We start from the raw sequence: 21,734 nt of genomic DNA on the forward strand, positions 1-21,734 counted from the left end.
TTTTTTTGTACTTGTGAATTCTTCCTTAAAAAATAATTCTTGTTCTTGTTTACCTGGATTTACTCAGTTGAGTTAAAATCAAATTTGTCAAGTCGTTCACATTCAAAAGTAATTAACATTAACATTTTAACACAAATTTAAGTAAATTTTTAGATTTTGTAGAATAAAGTAAAAAGTTAAGGGAGGACCGAAAAATAAATAAAAAAAGTATAAGATGTTGACTTGGAGTTAACCGTATTGATGATGCTTTGACTAACAGTGTGCCTTCACTCCTAAACTGTATTTTATGTTTAGAATATTAATCTGAAACAGAGAAAGTATACATATTGATATTGATATGTGATTTGACCATATAACAGTTGGGCTTAAACTCTTAAAGTTCAAGATCAGTCATTCAAATTCATTGATTTTACTCAAAATAACTAAATCAAAGCACAAATAAAAACCCACATAAAAACCCAAATAAGCTTACACCTAAATTCCTTAAAAATCATCACATTTATTTATTAAATACAGATTACAAATAACCTACATACAATCCACAATAAAAAATTACATTGATTTCATTTAAATAAAAATTTACAGGTTTAAAAGAAACACAAATAACAATAATCCCCGAATAATTGGCTGTATCGACAATTATTTTGGTAATGTATACAAGTAAATTACGCCATCAGTGAGATCTTGTATGTTGTTCTAACATATTGTTAGAGATATAACGCACACGATCAAATATACCGAGCCTGAATAAAACCATCAATTTAAACAAAGAAACACGGTTAATTATCATGTTCTTAAGCATTAACAACCAATGCATAGTAACAATACAATTATCATCAACCGATGTTTCTCTGTTTAAATTGTTGAGATTATTCAGAAAATAACTTCACCACCATCGAAATCCAAGAGTTAACTTATCAAAATTTACTACTGTTGTTTTTAAGAAAAATAAAACAATAAGGCCTCAGATAGTCGATCTGTGTCATCAATGTTAAATCAGTCGGTAATTCCAACTTTTAAAGTTAATCCTCATTGGCAATTCATCATTCATCATAAATATAAAAACTTCACCCAAAAAATACAAATTTAAGAAACAAAAATTAGAAAATAATGTAATCGCAAAAACCGGCTCTGTGAATGAACAGAGAATCAGTTCACAGGTTCCTATAATATTGCGAAGCGCACAAAAGCTTATTATCGGTTCAATCATAGCATCGGCGTCGGTCAAGGCATTTTTTTAGCTACCGTCGACGTGGCATCGAACCTTGTAAAATTTATAATTTAAAAAAAAATAATTGTATAAAAAAAGTTAGCAAATAATTATTTAGAAGAAAGAAACCTCAGAGACCCGTTCCAAATCGTACACACACAGTAAAACGCAACAACCACAAATCCCGACCAACAAACACAGAACTAAGATCGTGTTAATGATCGGAGAACCAGTTTGTCGGTGGATGGGAACACGTGGCGCCGTGAAAAACTGCTGTTTATGTGTGTCATACGGCACTTCCTATCTTTTTTGGGGATTTCTTCCTCATCGGAAACTTATTTTTAGATAAATAAAATTAAATATCTATATATATGATCGAAATTAAGAAACGCACAAAAGATTAAATTTTAGAAGGGAAAAAATACATAGTAGAACTAATTTAATAAACGGAAAAGGAAAAGAAAAAGAAGAGAATGACTTGCGTATGAATTATTATTGTCATCGGCTAATGTAGTTTATATAGAGAGAGTGATATTAGTAAACCCTAATTTTAGATAGGGATCTAGCCTGGAGCCCTGGGCCGTGAAAGTTTGTTTTAGTTTGCCACTTTAAGCCCATTCTTTTTGGGCTTTGTAGAATACTAATACTAATATACTATTACTATATACTGACTATGCTGTACTCGTTTATATTTAATTTATTGGTATTTATTTTTTTATTTTATTTTATTTTAAAACTATAACTTGATTGATAACAAGGGTCAACATATGTAATTTTCATCTTAATTATTTCGTTGATTTAAATTCATGAAATTACACGGATAATGTTAACCTGTTAATAGGTTAAACATCGATAGTATCGAACAAAATAATTTTAACAACGATTTAGAATCACCTATGAGTAATGAACAAAATTGAAGTTAAAAATACAAATAGTGCGTTTAATCATATTAATCATTATAAATAAATAATATAAATAAATAGATAAATTAATATAATCATATTAATAAGTTGTTTGATAATCATTATTTCAATTAAGGATATATATTCAAGAAATCAGCAATGTTGACTATAAACTTAATGTTTATGTATTATTATCAACATATATAATGTATGAATTTTGACCTAAAAGCTTGTGTTGTAGTTCATGTGGTAGTGACATGTCTCTCTTAGCGAGAGGTCAGGAGTTCAACTTTCGTGATATGCAACATTGCATACAAGATTGCCCCTTTACCCTTGAATTTCACCCAAGAGTGCTTTCGCACATCGCGTTGCGAGGGCAGTGGGGGAGGGGGTTTTACTGCTCATGCCCTCGGATTGGGCCAAGTTTTCTCATAAGCAGCAGTTGGGGCGGTTATGCGACTGCAAGAGATGAAAACGTGGGTGGTTAAGTCCCCTAGGTGATTATGTGTTGCTGTTAAAAAACAAGAATTTTGACCAGATCATCTTCACTGCACATCACACACCATTATTTCTTCATCTTCTTCATTGAATCAAGAACCAAACGTTACAGTCAAAATTAAAACGATAATCATATCTAAGAATTGCCATTATCATATCTAAGATTTTCTCTTTACCATTCTTAAAATACTTAGGAAATTCACTTCTAAGAAACTTAAAAACCTTCAAATCAAATGATTACAATGAAAGTGGGAAACAATTTACAATCATACTGAACTAAGCTATATCAGTTGCTAATCATTTACAGGGCCGGCCCTAAGGTAGGGCCACAGGGGCGATCGCACCCGGGCATCACATTTTAAGGGACATCAAATCTGGAGTTCTGAGTTTTTTAAGTGCAGTTGAGTTTTTTTTCGTAAGTTCAGAGGAGAAATTTTATGGAGGAAGTGATAAGAAGAAATGAGTTATATAAGTCGATTAGCTTTCGAACACTTGTTTATAAATAGAGTAGGGGGCATTATTTGATCGATTCGCCCCGGGAAACAGAACATTCAGCTGATCATTTATAGTATAATTCGTAATGGAATTAAAGCAAGTGAATCAGCGAGAAAATCAAATGTAACAGATTCGTTAAGCTCAAACTAACCATCACATGCACCATACATGATCAATCTCTATTAATCATCCGGGCCTAGCCTGGGTGGCCACTCCCTGTTGTGCAGAGTTTGTATCTACCTAGTGGTGCAGGTTCGAATCCTGGGAGGGGAGGTTTTCTCCCATATGGCTGAATCACCATTCCACTTCTGGTGGGTGGGGTCCTCAGACAAAACCGGTCGGGTTCACATCCTGAAATAAGGTTGTGCGAAGATTCGAGAGTGGGTTTCCTCCTTCGGGTGCGTGAGTCAGTAACCAACTAACCAGCCGTTCAAAAAAAAAACATGATCAATCTCTATTCTCTACTCCACTTTAAAAAAAAAAAATCATAATTGAGTGACAATTGTAGCTAGAACTAAATCCTATCCATCCAACTAATAATGAGCACTTAATCTAGACCATCCAAATTGTTAAATCACTTAAATCACGTGATGAACAATAAATTGAAAAAAAGTGGGGTTAAAGTCAAAAATAGGCTACAAACTTACACAAATGTACCAATGTCGCCCACAAACTTATTTTCGTCCTACTGTCGCCTACAAACTTATAAAAAATGTGCTAATATAAACAAAATATTTTTTTTAACCGTCAACCAAAATGGTTGATTACGTGGCTTCTAAGTAGTCATGACACGTCGGTGATACATCAAAACAGAACTGAAAGTATATGGGCGACATCGGGACGCATCTGAAAGTATATGGGCGACATCGGGACGCATCTGAAAGTATATGGGCGACATCGGGACACAACTGAAAGTATATGGGCGACATCGGGACATATAAAATGAATAAAAAAAGTTAAATAATTAACTTTACCGGTTCAGATGGTAACCGGTAACGAAATGTTAACATCAGCACATTTTTTATAAGTTTGTAGGCGACAGTAGGACAGAAATGAGTTTGTGGGCGACATCAGTACATTTGTGTAAGTTTGTAGCCTATTTTTGGCTTTAACCTAAAAAATTAAATGATGAATGATAATGACCAACAACCGGAATATTCGATACCCACAAGAAAACCCGATAACTTTAGAGTTAGTAGTACCCGTGGGGAAACATGATAACCCGACGGTTAGTAAGTAAATAGGGACCCGACGGGTATAGGACCGGGTTTGGGACATGGTTTTTTAACCGGGTTCGGGTCCGTGATTACCTAAACCTGGCCTAAACCCAACCCGATGTCATCCCTATAAATGAGTGCTTCGACTTGTTGTATGAACTAGAAGTAGTGTGGTCGTGCCACTTATGGTTATAAATGTAAAATCTTGGCCTACCTTACGGGAACCTATTTAATGATACGCATAATGATCCGTCTCAAAATAAGCAAGCATCACGACAAGGATCTTACCCGGCACCGTCTGTCTCGGAATACGGACCCGTTCCCAATATCCATCCGACATCATCTCAACAACTTTACCATGCCGAAAAAATGGCTAGACTAAGAGCCCGGATGACATACACATAACCGGCATCATGAAGACATTCATGATAACTACAACTGAGAAGAAACACTTGGAATAAATAGAAAGCGCAAAACCTTCCCGGCTAGACTGAGAGCACCGTGATGTTTAATCGGAACTAACATGCCGTCAGTACCGTCACGGTATCTCTAACCGACATAAAGATTGTAGTGACCCGAACTTTTCCATGTTTATATATATTAATTGAGATTGATATTTACATGATTAAATGTTTCCAACATGTTAAGCAATCAAACTTGTTAAGACTTGATTAATTGAAATATGTTTCATATAGACAATTGACCTCCCAAGTTGACCGGTGATTCACGAACGTTAAAACTTGTAAAAACTATATGATGACATATATATGGATATATATATATATATATATATATATATATATAGTTAACATGATACTATGATAAGTAAACATATCATTAAGTATATTAACAATGAACTACATATGTAAAAACAAGACTAATAACTTAATGATTTTTAAACGAGACATATATGTAACGATTATCGTTGTAAAGACATTTAATGTATATATATATCATATTAAGAGATATTCATACATGATAATATCATGATAATATAATAATTTAAAATCTCATTTGATATTATAAACATTGGGTTAACAACATTTAACAAGATCGTTAACCTAAAGGTTTCAAAACAACACTTACATGTAACGACTAACGATGACTTAACGACTCAGTTAAAATGTATATACATGTAGTGTTTTAATATGTATTTATACACTCTTGAAAGACTTCAATACACTTATCAAAATACTTCTACTTAACAAAAATGCTTACAATTACATCCTCGTTCAGTTTCATCAACAATTCTACTCGTACGCACCCGTATTCGTACTCGTACAATACACAGCTTTTAGATGTATGTACTATTGGTATATACACTCCAATGATCAGCTCTTAGTAGCCCATGTGAGTTACCTAACGCATGTGGGAACCATCATTTGGCAACTAGCATGAAATATCTCATAAAATTACAAAAATATGAGTAATCATTCATGACTTATTTACATGAAAACAAAATTACATATCCTTTATATCTAATCCATACACCAACGACCAAAAACACCTACAAACACTTTCATTCTTCAATTTTCTTCATCTAATTGATCTCTCTCAAGTTCTATCTTCAAGTTCTAAGTGTTCTTCATATATTCTACAAGTTCTAGTTACATAAAATCAAGAATACTTTCAAGTTTGCTAGCTCACTTCCAATCTTGTAAGGTGATCATCCAACCTCAAGAAATATTTGTTTCTTACAGTAGGTTATCATTCTAATACAAGGTAATAATCATATTCAAACTTTGGTTCAATTTCTATAACTATAACAATCTTATTTCAAGTGATGATCTTACTTGAACTTGTTTTCGTGTCATGATTCTGCTTCAAGAACTTCAAGCCATCCAATGATCCGTTGAAGCTAGATCCATTTTTATCTTTTCCAGTAGGTTTACCCAAGGAACTTAAGGTAGTAATGATGTTCATAACATCATTCGATTCATACATATAAAGCTATCTTATTCGAAGGTTTAAACTTGTAATCACTAGAACATAGTTTAGTTAATTCTAAACTTGTTCGCAAACAAAAGTTAATCCTTCTAACTTGACTTTTAAAATCAACTAAACGCATGTTCTATATCTATATGATATGCTAACTTAATGATTTAAAACCTGGAAACACGAAAAACACCGTAAAACCGGATTTACGCCGTCGTAGTAACACCGCGGGCTGTTTTGGGTTAGTTAATTAAAAACTATGATAAACTTTGATTTAAAAGTTGTTATTCTGGGAAAATGATTTTTATTATTAACATGAAACTATATCCAAAAATTATGGTTAAACTCAAAGTGGAAGTATGTTTTCTAAAATGGTCATCTAGACGTCGTTCTTTCGACTGAAATGACTACCTTTACAAAAACGACTTGTAACTTATTTTTCCGACTATAAACCTATACTTTTTCTATTTAGATTCATAAAATAGAGTTCAATATGAAACCATAGCAATTTGATTCACTCAAAACGGATTTAAAATGAAGAAGTTATGGGTAAAACAAGATTGGATAATTTTTCTCATTTTAGCTACGTGAAAATTGGTAACAAATCTATTCCAACCATAACTTAATCAACTTGTATTGTATATTATGTAATCTTGAGATACCATAGACACGTATACAATGTTTCGACCTATCATGTCGACACATCTATATATATTTCGGAACAACCATAGACACTCTATATGTGAATGTTGGAGTTAGCTATACAGGGTTGAGGTTGATTCCAAAATATATATAGTTTGAGTTGTGATCAATACTGAGATTCGTATACACTGGGTCGTGGATTGATTCAAGATAATATTTATCGATTTATTTCTGTACATCTAACTGTGGACAACTAGTTGTAGGTTACTAACGAGGACAGCTGACTTAATAAACTTAAAACATCAAAATATATTAAAAGTGTTGTAAATATATTTTGAACATACTTTGATATATATGTATATATTGTTATAGGTTCGTGAATCAACCAGTGGCCAAGTCTTACTTCCCGGCGAAGTAAGAATCTGTGAAAGTGAGTTATAGTCCCACTTTTAAATCTAATATTTTTGGGATGAGAATACATGCAGGTTTTATAAATGATTTACAACATAGACACAAGTACGTGAAACTACATTCTATGGTTGAATTATCGAAATCGAATATGCCCCTTTTTATTAAGTCTGGTAATCTAAGAATTAGGGAACATACACCCTAATTAACGTGAATCCTAAAGATAGATCTATTGGGCCTAACAAACCCCATCCAAAGTACCGGATGCTTTAGTACTTCGAAATTTATATCATATCCGAAGGGTGTCCCGGAATGATGGGGATATTCTTATATATGCATCTTGTTAATGTCGATTACCAGGTGTTCACCATATGAATGATTTTTATCTCTATGTATGAGATGTGTATTGAAATATGAAATCTTGTGGTCTATTGTTACGATTTGATATATATAGGTTAAACCTATAACTCACCAACATTTTTGTTGACGTTTAAAGCATGTTTATTCTCAGGTGAATATTAAGAGCTTCCGCTGTTGCATACTAAAATAAGGATAAGATTTGGAGTCCATGTTTGTATGATATTGTGTAAAAACTGCATTCAAGAAACTGATTTCGATGTAACATATTTGTATTGTAAACCATTATGTAATGGTCGTGTGTAAATAGGATATTTTAGATTATCATTATTTGATAATCTACGTAAAGCTTTTTAAAACCTTTATCTATGAAATAAAGGTTATGGTTTATTTTAAAAATGAATGCAGTCTTTGAAAAACGTCTCATATAGAGGTCAAAACCTCGCAACGAAATCAATTAATATGTAACGTTTTTAATCAATAAGAACGGGACATTTCAGTTGGTATCCGAGCGTTGGTCTTAGAGAACCAGAATTTTGCATTAGTGTGTCTTATCGAGTTTATTAGGATGCATTAGTGAGTCTGGACTTCGACCGTGTTTACTTGAAAAATGATTGCTTAACAAATTTTGTTGGAAACTATATATTTTTAACATGTGAATATTATGTGATATATTAATCTCTTAACGCATTTGATATTATGTGATAGATGTCTACCTCTAGAACAAGTCCCATTGACTCACCTAATAATAATGAAGAGTCAAATGTAAATTGGAATGATTCGTGGACTGATTCACAAGTTCCCGAAGAGGAACCGGAAGAAGAGTCGGAACCGGAAGAAGAATCGGAACCGGAAGAAGATTCGGAACCGGATGAAGAAATAGAACCGGTGGGGGAAATAATAAAACAGTTAAGTAAAAGAAAATCCTCAACCAACCGACCAAGGTTAATTATGGTCAATGGTGTTTCCGCCAAGGAAGCAAAATATTGGGAGGATTACCAATTCTCCGATGAATCGGATTCCGACGAGAATTCCGATGATGTTATAGAAATTACCCCAACTGAATTTAAAAAGGCAAAAGAAAATAATAAGGGAAAGGGCATAAAAATAGAGAAATCTAATTCCAACCCCGATGAACTTTATATGTATCGTCAACCCCCGAAGTCCTTAAGTTGTAACAATGACCCGGGAACCTCTAAACCACCAGGTTTTTCTAAACCAATGTGGAAAACGACGGCTCATATTAGGGGAACATCATATATCCCTAGAAACTTGGTAAAACGAACCAAAATCGAAGAAGAAGAAACAAGCGAGTCGGAATAAGATAGTTGTATTTGTGTGGTGTAATATATGTAATATAGTGTGCTTATGCTTTATGATATATGTAAAAATTGCTTGTATTAATAAGTATTTTTTTTATGAATCTAACTCTTGTCTATTTTACAGTATAAAAACACAAAATGGATAGACAACCCAATATTTTAAGAGACCTACCCGGAGACATGATTGATGAAATCTTGTCTAGAGTCGGTCAGAATTCTTCGGCACAACTATTTAAAGCGAGATAAGTTTGTAAGACATTTGAAGAACGTTCCAAGAATGTCTTGGTTTATAAGAGACTTTCGTTTGAAAGATGGGGGATATCACATTGGGAAACCCATAAGTTACGATGTGTTTACTTTGACGCATATATTGCGGGGAACCCAAATGCTATTTTACGCAATGGGTTAAGAAATTATTTTGACTCAATATATCCGAATATTGGACTTCGTGATTTAGAAAAAGCGGCTAACATGCAACATAAAGAAGCATGTTATGCTTACGGATTAGTAATGTTCGCTTCTCACCAAAATGAGAACAAGAACATCGGGCTACAACTATTAAACAAAATGTTCCCACAAGTGACGGAGTCGGTAATTGGGGTAAGAAATGAGGTTTTTAGATTGTTACGGGACTGTTGGACATTACGTAACCCTCGTCCCTTTGACGACGTTACAACACGCTGTCTTATCAACGGCCATAATGGTTATGTTCCACAAGACCAAGGATGGGAAGTAATCCTAGTAAAACCAGAATGCATGACTTGTTTCTGGACGTATGAATTACGTGTCTTTATTGCCTTTGCTGAATGACTTGTGTACTAGCTAGAATTATCTTCACAACCATCTTGTATCAAATTTATTGTGTGCTATATTTCATGCTATATGTAAAATAAGCGGTATTGTAAGTTTGTAAAATATTGTGTAAAAGTTTGAACGCGAAATATTATTATAATCAGTTTTTCATATAAAATTGTAGTAGTTGAATTGTATATTAGCTACTAGGTATGAACTTAACGGGTAGGTACTACCCGAATTTAAACTTATAAAATGCTAATATGAAGAAAAAGCTTTTATAAATGAGTTCATATTATGCTACGAAATACTATTAACTACTCTTAATATTCTGTATGATTAACTTGTTCCAATTGACTATTTTGAAGGAAATGGCACCAACTACTCGACACACCGTGAATATGAATGAAGAGGAATTCTGTACTTTTCTAGCTTCAAACATAGCCGCAGTATAGGCTGCGCTACATACCAACAATAACCTTGGATCTAGCAGTACAGGAAATCGTGTAGGATGCACCTACAAAGAATTCACTGCCTGCAAACCTTTGGAATTTGATGGAATCGAAGGACCGATCGGATTGAAACGGTGGACCGAGAAGGTCGAATCGGTGTTTGCCATAAGTAAGTGTACTGAAGAGGACAAAGTGAAGTACGCTACGCATACCTTCACAGGTTCTGTGTTAACATGGTGGAATACCTATCTAGAGCAAGTGGGACAAGACGATGCGTACGCACTACCGTGGTCAGCATTCAAGCACTTGATGAACGAGAAGTACCGTCCCAGAACCGAGGTCAATAAGCTCAAGACAGAACTTAGAGGGTTACGAACCCAAGGATTTGATATTACCACGTACGAAAGACGATTCACAGAATTGTGCCTATTGTGTCCGGGAGCATTCGAAGATGAGGAAGAGAAGATCGACGCATTTGTGAAAGGATTATCGGAAAGAATCCAAGAAGATATAAGTTCACACGAGCCCGCCTCCATACAACAGGCATGTAGAATGGCTCACAAACTAGTGAACCAGATTGAAGAAAGAATTAAAGAACAGACTGCTGAAGAGGCCAATGTGAAGCAAGTTAAAAGAAAGTGGGAGGAAAACGGTAATAAGAATCACCAATACAACAACAACAGCAATTACAACAATAATCGCAACAATTATCCCAACAATCGCAACATCAATCGCAACTACAACAAACGGTCCAACAACAACAACAACAACAACAACAGCAATTACAACAATCATCCCAACAATAATAATAACCGCAACAACAACAACAATCAGAAGCAGCTATGCCAAAGGTGTGAAAAGTATCACTCGGGGTTCTGCACCAAATTTTGCAACAAGTGTAAAAGAAATGGTCATAGCGCGGCGAAGTGTGAGGTCTACGGACCAGGGGTTAATAGAACGAAAGGAACAAATGGTGTCGGAACGAGTAATGGCGGAGCAAGTAGTGTCGGAGCAAGTTATGCCAACGTAGTTTGTTATAAATGTGGAAAACCGGGCCACATTATTAGAAATTGCCCGAACCAGGAGAATACGAATGGACAAGGCCGCGGAAGAGTTTTCAATATTAATGCGGCAGAGGCACAGGAAGACCCGGAGCTTGTTACGGGTACGTTTCTTATTGACAATAAATCTGCTTACGTTTTATTTGATTCGGGTGCGGATATAAGCTATATGAGTAGAGATTTTTGTGCTAAATTAAGTTGTCTATTGACGCCTTTGGATAGTAAATTTTTACTCGAATTAGCAAATGGTAAATTAATTTCAGCAGATAATATATGTCGGAATCGAGAAATTAAACTGGTTTGCGAAACATTTAAGATTGACTTGATACCAGTAGAGTTAGGGAGTTTTGATGTGATAATCGGTATGGACTGGTTGAAAGAAGTGAAAGCAGAGATCGTTTGTTACAAAAATACAATTCGCATTATACGAGAAAAAGGAAAACCCTTAATGGTGTACGGAGAAAAGGGCAACATGAAGCTACATCTTATTAGTAATTTGAAGGCACAAAAACTAATAAGAAAAGGTTGCTATGCTGTTCTAGCACACGTTGAGAAAGTACAAACTGAAGAAAAGAGCATCAATGATGTTCCCGTCGCAAAAGAATTTCCCGATGTATTTCCGAAAGAATTACCGGGACTACCTCCACATCGATCTGTTGAATTTCAAATAGATCTTGTACCAGGAGCTGCACCAATAGCTCGTGCTCCTTATAGACTCGCACCCAGCGAGATGAAAGAACTGCAAAGCCAATTACAAGAACTTTTAGAGCGTGGTTTCATTCGACCAAGCACATCACCGTGGGGAGCTCCTGTTTTGTTTGTCAAGAAGAAAGATGGTACATTCAGGTTGTGTATCGACTACCGAGAGTTGAACAAACTTACCATCAAGAACCGCTACCCACTACCGAGAATCGACGACTTATTTGATCAACTACAAGGCTCGTCTGTTTATTCAAAGATTGACTTACGTTCCGGGTATCATCAAATGCGGGTGAAAGAAGATGATATTCCAAAGACTGCTTTCAGAACACGTTACGGTCATTACGAGTTTATGGTCATGCCGTTTGATTTAACTAATGCACCAGCTGTGTTCATGGACCTTATGAACCGAGTGTGTGGACCATACCTTGACAAGTTTGTCATTGTTTTCATTGATGACATACTTATTTACTCAAAGAATGACCAAGAACACGGTGAACATTTGAGAAAGGTGTTAGAAGTATTGAGGAAGGAAGAATTGTACGCTAAGTTTTCAAAGTGTGCATTTTGGTTGGAAGAAGTTCAATTCCTCGGTCACATAGTGAACAAAGAAGGTATTAAGGTGGATCCGGCAAAGATAGAAACTGTTGAAAAGTGGGAAACCCCGAAAACTCCGAAACACATACGCCAGTTTTTAGGACTAGCTGGTTACTACAGAAGGTTCATCCAAGACTTTTCCAGAATAGCAAAACCCTTGACTGCATTAACGCATAAAGGGAAGAAATTTGAATGGAATGATGAACAAGAGAAAGCGTTTCAGTTATTGAAGAAAAAGCTAACTACGGCACCTATATTGTCATTGCCTGAAGGGAATGATGATTTTGTGATTTATTGTGACGCATCAAAGCAAGGTCTCGGTTGCGTATTAATGCAACGAACGAAGGTGATTGCTTATGCGTCTAGACAATTGAAGATTCACGAACAAAATTATACAACGCATGATTTGGAATTAGGCGCGGTTGTTTTTGCATTAAATGACTTGGAGGCACTACTTATATGGGGTCAAAAGTATTATATATACCGACCACAAAAGTCTTCAACACATATTTAATCAGAAACAACTGAATATGAGGCAGCGTAGGTGGATTGAATTGTTGAATGATTACGACTTTGAGATTCGTTACCACCCGGGGAAGGCAAATGTGGTAGCCGATGCCTTGAGCAGGAAGGACAGAGAACCCATTCGAGTAAAATCTATGAATATAATGATTCATAATAACCTTACTACTCAAATAAAGGAGGCGCAACAAGGAGTTTTAAAAGAGAGAAATTTAAAAGATGAAATACCCAAAGGGTCGGAGAAGCATCTTAATATTCGGGAAGACGGAACCCGGTATAGGGCTGAAAGGATTTGGGTACCAAAATTTGGAGATATGAGAGAAATGGTACTTAAAGAAGCTCATAAAACCAGATACTCAATACATCCTGGAACGGGGAAGATGTACAAGGATCTCAAGAAACATTTTTGGTGGCCGGGTATGAAAGCCGATGTTGCTAAATACGTAGGAGAATGTTTGACGTGTTCTAAGGTCAAAGCTGAGCATCAGAAACCATCAGGTCTACTTCAACAACCCGAAATCCCAGAATGGAAATGGGAAAACATTACCATGAATTTCATCACTAAATTGCCAAGGACTGCAAGTGGTTTTGATACTATTTGGGTAATAATTGATCGTCTCACCAAATCAGCACACTCCCTGCCAATAAGATAAGATGACAAGATGGAGAAGTTAGCACGACTGTATTTGAAGGAAGTCATCTCCAGACATGGAATACCAATCTCTATTATCTCTGATAGGGATGGCAGATTTATTTCAAGATTCTGGCAGACATTACAGCAAGCATTAGGAACTCGTCTAGACATGAGTACTGCCTATCATCCACAAACTGATGGGCAGAGCGAAAGGACGATACAAACGCTTGAAGACATGCTACGAGCATGTGTTATTGATTTTGGAAACAGTTGGGATCGACATCTACCGTTAGCAGAATTTTCCTACAACAACAGCTACCATTCAAGCATTGAAATGGCGCCGTTTGAAGCACTTTATGGTAGAAAGTGCAGGTCTCCGATTTGTTGGAGTGAAGTGGGGGATAGACAGATTACGGGTCCGGAGATTATACAAGAAACTACCGAGAAGATCATCCAAATTCAACAACGGTTGAAAACCGCCCAAAGTCGACAAAAGAGCTACGCTGACATTAAAAGAAAAGATATAGAATTTGAAATTAGAGAGATGGTCATGCTTAAAGTTGCACCTTGGAAAGGCGTTGTTCGATTTGGTAAACGAGGGAAATTAAATCCAAGGTATATTGGACCATTCAAGATTATTGATCGTGTCGGACCAGTAGCTTACCGACTTGAGTTACCTCAACAACTCGCGGCTGTACATAACACTTTCCACGTCTCGAATTTGAAAAAATGTTTTGCTAAAGAGGATCTCACTATTCCGTTAGATGAAATCCAAATCAACGAAAAACTCCAATTCATCGAAGAACCCGTCGAAATAATGGATCGTGAGGTTAAAAGACTTAAGCAAAACAAGATACCAATTGTTAAGGTTCGATGGAATGCTCGTAGAGGACCCGAGTTCACCTGGGAGCGTGAAGATCAGATGAATAAGAAATACCCGCATCTATTTCCAGAAGATTCGTCAACACCTTCAACAGCTTAAAATTTCGGGACGAAATTTATTTAACGGGTAGGTACTGTAGTGACCCGAACTTTTCCATGTTTATATATATTAATTGAGATTGATATTTACATGATTAAATGTTTCCAACATGTTAAGCAATCAAACTTGTTAAGACTTGATTAATTGAAATATGTTTCATATAGACAATTGACCACCCAAGTTGACCGGTGATTCACGAACGTTAAAACTTGTAAAAACTATATGATGACATATATATATATATATATATATATATATATATATATATATATATATATATATATATATATATATATATATAGTTAACATGATACTATGATAAGTAAACATATCATTAAGTATATTAACAATGAACTACATATGTAAAAACAAGACTAATAACTTAATGATTTTTAAACGAGACATATATGTAACGATTATCGTTGTAAAGACATTTAATGTATATATATCATATTAAGAGATATTCATACATGATAATATCATGATAATATAATAATTTAAAATCTCATTTGATATTATAAACATTGGGTTAACAACATTTAACAAGATCGTTAACCTAAAGGTTTCAAAACAACACTTACATGTAACGACTAACGATGACTTAACGACTCAGTTAAAATGTATATACATGTAGTGTTTTAATATGTATTTATACACTTTTGAAAGACTTCAATACACTTATCAAAATACTTCTACTTAACAAAAATGCTTACAATTACATCCTCGTTCAGTTTCATCAACAATTCTACTCGTACGCACCCGTATTCGTACTCGTACAATACACAGCTTTTAGATGTATGTACTATTGGTATATACACTCTAATGATCAGCTCTTAGCAGCCCATGTGAGTCACCTAACACATGTGGGAACCATCATTTGGCAACTAGCATGAAATATCTCATAAAATTACAAAAATATGAGTAATCATTCATGACTTATTTACATGAAAACAAAATTACATATCCTTTATATCTAATCCATACACCAACGACCAAAAACACCTACAAACACTTTCATTCTTCAATTTTCTTCATCTAATTGATCTCTCTCAAGTTCTATCTTCAAGTTCTAAGTGTTCTTCATATATTCTACAAGTTCTAGTTACATAAAATCAAGAATACTTTCAAGTTTGCTAGCTCACTTCCAATCTTGTAAGGTGATCATCCAACCTCAAGAAATCTTTGTTTCTTACAGTAGGTTATCATTCTAATACAAGGTAATAATCATATTCAAACTTTGGTTCAATTTCTATAACTATAACAATCTTATTTCAAGTGATGATCTTACTTGAACTTGTTTTCGTGTCATGATTCTGCTTCAAGAACTTCGAGCCATCCAATGATCCGTTGAAGCTAGATCCATTTTTCTCTTTTCCAGTAGGTTTACCCAAGGAACTTAAGGTAGTAATGATGTTCATAACATCATTCGATTCATACATAAGCTATCTTATTCGAAGGTTTAAACTTGTAATCACTAGAACATAGTTTAGTTAATTCTAAACTTGTTCGCAAACAAAAGTTAATCCTTCTAACTTGAATTTTAAAATCAACTAAACACATGTTCTATATCTATATGATATGCTAACTTAATGATTTAAAACCTGGAAACACGAAAAACACCGTAAAACCGGATTTACGCCGTCGTAGTAACACCGCGGGCTGTTTTGGGTTAGTTAATTAAAAACTATGATAAACTTTGATTTAAAAGTTGTTATTCTGGGAAAATGATTTTTATTATGAACATGAAACTATATCCAAAAATTATGGTTAAACTCAAAGTGGAAGTATGTTTTCTAAAATGGTCATCTAGACGTCGTTCTTTCGACTGAAATGACTACCTTTACAAAAACGACTTGTAACTTATTTTTCTGACTATAAACCTATACTTTTTCTGTTTAGATTCATAAAATAGAGTTCAATATGAAACCATAGCAATTTGATTCACTCAAAACGGATTTAAAATGAAGAAGTTATGGGTAAAACAAGATTGGATAATTTTTCTCATTTTAGCTACGTGAAAATTGGTAACAAATCTATTCCAACCATAACTTAATCAACTTGTATTGTATATTATGTAATCTTGAGATACCATAGACACGTATACAATGTTTCGACCTATCATGCCGACACATCTATATATTTCGGAACAACCATAGACACTCTATATGTGAATGTTGGAGTTAGCTATACAGGGTTGAGGTTGATTCCAATATATATATAGTTTGAGTTGTGATCAATACTGAGATACGTATACACTGGGTCGTGGATTGATTCAAGATAATATTTATCGATTTATTTCTGTACATCTAACTGTGGACAACTAGTTGTAGGTTACTAACGAGGACATCTGACTTAATAAACTTAAAACATCAAAGTATATTAAAAGTGTTGTAAATATATTTTGAACATACTTTAATATATATGTATATATTGTTATAGGTTCGTGAATCAACCAGTGGCCAAGTCTTACTTCCCGACGAAGTAAAAATCTGTGAAAGTGAGTTATAGTCCCACTTTTAAAATCTAATATTTTTGGGATGAGAATACATGCAGGTTTTATAAATGATTTACAAAATAGACACAAGTACGTGAAACTACATTCTATGGTTGAATTATCGAAATCGAATATGCCCCTTTTTATTAAGTCTGGTAATCTAAGAATTAGGGAACAGACACCCTAATTGATGCGAATCCTAAAGATAGATCTATTGGGCCTAACAAACCCCATCCAAAGTACCGGATGCTTTAGTACTTCGAAATTTATATCATATCCGAAGGGTGTCCCGGAATGATGGGGATATTCTTATATATGCATCTTGTTAATGTCAATTACCAGGTGTTCACCATATGAATGATTTTTATCTCTATGTATGGGATGTGTATTGAAATATGAAATCTTGTGGTCTATTGTTACGATTTGATATATATAGGTTAAACCTATAACTCACCAACATTTTTGTTGACGTTTAAAGCATGTTTATTCTCAGATGAATATTAAGAGCTTCCGCTGTTGCATACTAAAATAAGGATAAGATTTGGAGTCCATGTTTGTATGATATTGTGTAAAAACTGCATTCAAGAAACTGATTTCGATCTAACATATTTGTATTGTAAACCATTATGTAATGGTCGTGTGTAAATAGGATATTTTAGATTATCATTATTTGATAATCTACGTAAAGTTTTTTAAAACCTTTATCTATGAAATAAAGGTTATGGTTTGTTTTAAAAATGAATGCAGTCTTTGAAAAACGTCTCATATAGAGGTCAAAACCTCGCAACGAAATCAATTAATATGGAACGTTTTTAATCAATAAGAACGGGACATTTCAAAGATACCCTTTGGGAACAAGCACGCCGTCCCGGAGAAAGTGCATTGTCCTGGAGCAGACACTTCATCCCGAAAAAGGTACCTGACAACGGAACAAGCATGCAAGCAATTTGCATGCCATGTCAGCCCGCGAATCTAGGGAAGTTTGTTAGGATCTGCTATTCCCATGAAAAGGACAGGTGCCACGTCACCCCTCGGGATTGACAAAATTCGTTACAACCATGAAAGAGACATGTGCCACGTCATCATTCCCTATAAAACATCTATAAATATGCAAACAAGATCTTTCATCTAAAAAACACACTGGATGCATTAATGTTCCTCTACCCAAATCAATTACGATAGCATTACTCCTGAAGCGACCCGTCCTAATCCATCTGGACGAAGTCCATATCGATTACAAACGATTCACAATAGTTGGTTACATCGCGAGGTACTTTACCTCTATATGATACAATTTACAAATATTGCATTCGTTTTTAAAAGACAAACTTTCATTTCATCGAAAGTTGACGGCATGCATACCATTTCATAATACATCCAACTATAATTGACTTAATAATAATCTTGTTGAATTCAACGACTCGAATGCAACATCTTTTGAAATATGTCATGAATGACTCCAAGTAATATCTCTAAGATGAGCAAATGCACATAAAGTACACGAACAGAGGAAAAAAGGAAGCTGTAATAAGATTTTCTGTTTTAATTCAATTGGAAAGGATGTTTGAAGATTTTTTTGTGAATTGTAACACATATTATTAGGTCGACTGCTATCCATTACACTATAATTTATCAAGTTTTATAAAAATAGAACCCAACATGTAGAATCAATCGTACACAGAAGGATATATATAAAAATAAAGAATGAAGGTGATGGCTAACTGATTTTGGCTTTGGTTGCTGTAATGGAATCATTTAGCAGATAGATACAAAGATTGAATACAGTTAGTCAAAGATGTAAATCAAATTTGGATTCTGTGATGGATTAATTTAGTAAAAAATAATAACAATAAATCTGATTTATATATAAAAGTCTGTATGTGCGTATATATATCTGCATATGTGTATAATTATATACTCTGTATATGTTTTTATATATGTATAACTGTATTTCATATATGTATATGTATCTGAAAATATATATGTGTATTAATAATAATATTAATACTAATAATAAGTATATAAATAATAATAATAATAATAATAATAATAATAATAATAGTAATAATAATAATAATAATAATAATAATAATAATAATAATAATAATAATAATAATAATACAATTAGTAATGATAATAATAATAACTATAAAATTTATAACAATAATATTATTATTAATAATAATATTGATTATCATAATACTAATATTATTAATGATTGATAATATTAGTAATAATAATATAATAACAATTTATATATCAAACTTTATATTTATTTTACATATATAATGAAAGTAATAATAATATTCTAATAACTATATTTTTGACTTGTAATTTATATTATTAATTATGTAATATCATATATTATACAATAATTTTTATTGAATATCCATTATTTATGAATTCTACATATATTACATAATACATAAACTATAAATCTTACATAGAATTATATATATATATATATATATATATATATATATATATATATATATATATATATATATATATATATATATATATATATATAGCTTCATGTTAAATTACACTTAATTATTTTGTATTTTTATTTTACATATTTAATTCTAATGTTTAAATTATATTTTATAAATTCAAAATAATATATATACTTTTATGTATACATATTATTTACAAACAATTGTTCGTGAATCGTCGGGTATAGTCAAAGGTTAAATGAATATATGAACACAGTTCAAAGTTTTTGAGACTTCAACATTACAGAATTTGCTTATCGTATCGAAATCAAATAAGATTCAGGTTTAAATTTGGTTGGAAATTCCCGGGTCATCACAACTCCAGTCGTTAGCTTAATTCTGATTAGCGCTCCGATCATCATCAGAGCCAATTCACACTGAGATATTAACTTATTCGATTTCGATCGGATAAGGTTAATTCAATCGATTGTTTTACGCCCTTGGAATCCAGATTCCAAATCGGGGTTTGCATAATTATTGGAGTTAAAACATTCGACTTACTCTTTTTTCCAAATCAAGCACTCAAACCCGAAATCTACTTACTCGTAACGATTTTGGTTTGATTAAATGGCGCTATCTAAAGGTACGAAATCAATCACAACTCGCCACGATGAGCTGGAAGATGAATAAACAAGCATACACAGCACCAACGACGCTGATGTGCATATGATTCACTCATGGGTCGTGGAACAGCTACGAAAATCAGGGGTGTTAGATGAATGGAAACACAAACCCATCGTCTTCCCCCTCGTTATTTAATATTAACCCATCTTCAGACCCTGTTATCATACGAGCACATATCTCCAACTGCCAAATTGGGCGAATATACACTGACACCGGCGCAGGGGCAGAGGTCATGTTTGAACATTGTTTTATGCAGCTACCAGAAAACATCAAATGGGAGAAGAAAGCTGCAACTTCACCATTGGCAGGATTCAACAGAACTGCAACTTGGTCGGTGGGCTCCATCACGCTGGAGGTCATTTTGGGAACATTACCTTTCCAAAGTGCAGCAGACATCGAATTCTCCATAGTCAAAACAGACTCACGGTATAACGTTATCTTGGGACGTAATTCCATGCAGAAATTTAGTGCAACTGCGTCAACAGTACACGGCATGATGAAGTTCCCGACCCCGGCCGGAGTCGCTACAATCCGAACGCAAGAAATGGAACCAATCGAATGTATGCAAATATTCAAAGGAACCAGTGATATTGTAGTCCATGACAATGGCTACGTATCCCCAAATCCCAAGCATCCGGACCAACGGATCCAGATTGGCGCTACCTTGAGCACCAACGCAAAGGATATGCTCTGCAAACTCTTAGCACCAAACATTGACGTCTTCGCTTGTGAACCGTCCGACATGACGGGTGTCCCAAGGGAAATAGCCCAACATCGGCTAAATGTAAACCCGAATATCACACCGGTCATTCAGAAGAAAAGAGCAATGGCGTTCGAACGGAGCGAATTCCTGGATAATGAGGTACAACGACTGGTTGATGCCGGTATAATGAAAAAAAAGTAAAATATCAAACATGGGTGGCGAACCTCGTGATAATAAAGAAGGCAGACATATCTTGGCGCATGTGTGTCGACTACAAAGACATCAACAAAGCATGCCCAAAAGACAATTACCCTCTTCCGAAAATCGACTGGAAAGTTGAGTCCCTCTCAGGTTTCCGGTTCCTAAGCTTCCTGGATGCATACAGGGGTTACCAACAAATCTCAATGGTAGAAATCGACGAAGAAAAAACCGCATTCTTCACGAATAAAGGCATATTCTGCTATACCAAAATGCCATTCGGGTTAAAGAATGTCGGAGCAACATACCAACAGGTAATCGACAAAGCATTGCAGGACCAAATCGGACGAAATATCGAAGCGTACATAGACGACATCGTCATCAAGAGCAAAATAGAAGATCAAATGATTTTAGACATCATTGAAACATTTGATTCGCTACGCAAAATCAATATGAAACTAAATCCGGCAAAATGCTCTTTCGGAATGGAAGAAG

At 34.4% G+C, this 21,734-nt stretch overlaps 1 protein-coding gene and 3 non-coding genes across 4 annotated transcripts; 1 reads left to right on the plus strand and 3 right to left on the minus strand.

Annotated features, from left to right (window-relative positions):
• Positions 1–956: 956 nt before the first annotated feature.
• LOC139887451 (small nucleolar RNA snoR77Y) lies at positions 957–1,039 on the minus strand. Its single transcript, XR_011773283.1, has one exon. It is a non-coding gene; the product is annotated as a small nucleolar RNA snoR77Y (small nucleolar RNA).
• A 69-nt stretch (positions 1,040–1,108) lies between these two features.
• LOC139887462 (small nucleolar RNA snoR2/U65) lies at positions 1,109–1,265 on the minus strand. Its single transcript, XR_011773294.1, has one exon. It is a non-coding gene; the product is annotated as a small nucleolar RNA snoR2/U65 (small nucleolar RNA).
• A 70-nt stretch (positions 1,266–1,335) lies between these two features.
• LOC139887448 (small nucleolar RNA Z112) lies at positions 1,336–1,544 on the minus strand. Its single transcript, XR_011773280.1, has one exon. It is a non-coding gene; the product is annotated as a small nucleolar RNA Z112 (small nucleolar RNA).
• Positions 1,545–20,429: 18,885 nt separating this feature from the next.
• LOC139853837 (uncharacterized) lies at positions 20,430–21,242 on the plus strand. Its single transcript, XM_071843184.1, has one exon. The coding sequence runs from the start codon at positions 20,430–20,432 to the stop codon at positions 21,240–21,242; it is 813 nt and encodes a 270-aa protein (XP_071699285.1).
• Positions 21,243–21,734: the final 492 nt, after the last annotated feature.

Source organism: Rutidosis leptorrhynchoides, chromosome 1 (genome assembly GCF_046630445.1).
Source record: "Rutidosis leptorrhynchoides isolate AG116_Rl617_1_P2 chromosome 1, CSIRO_AGI_Rlap_v1, whole genome shotgun sequence".
Lineage (NCBI taxonomy): Eukaryota > Viridiplantae > Streptophyta > Magnoliopsida > Asterales > Asteraceae > Rutidosis > Rutidosis leptorrhynchoides.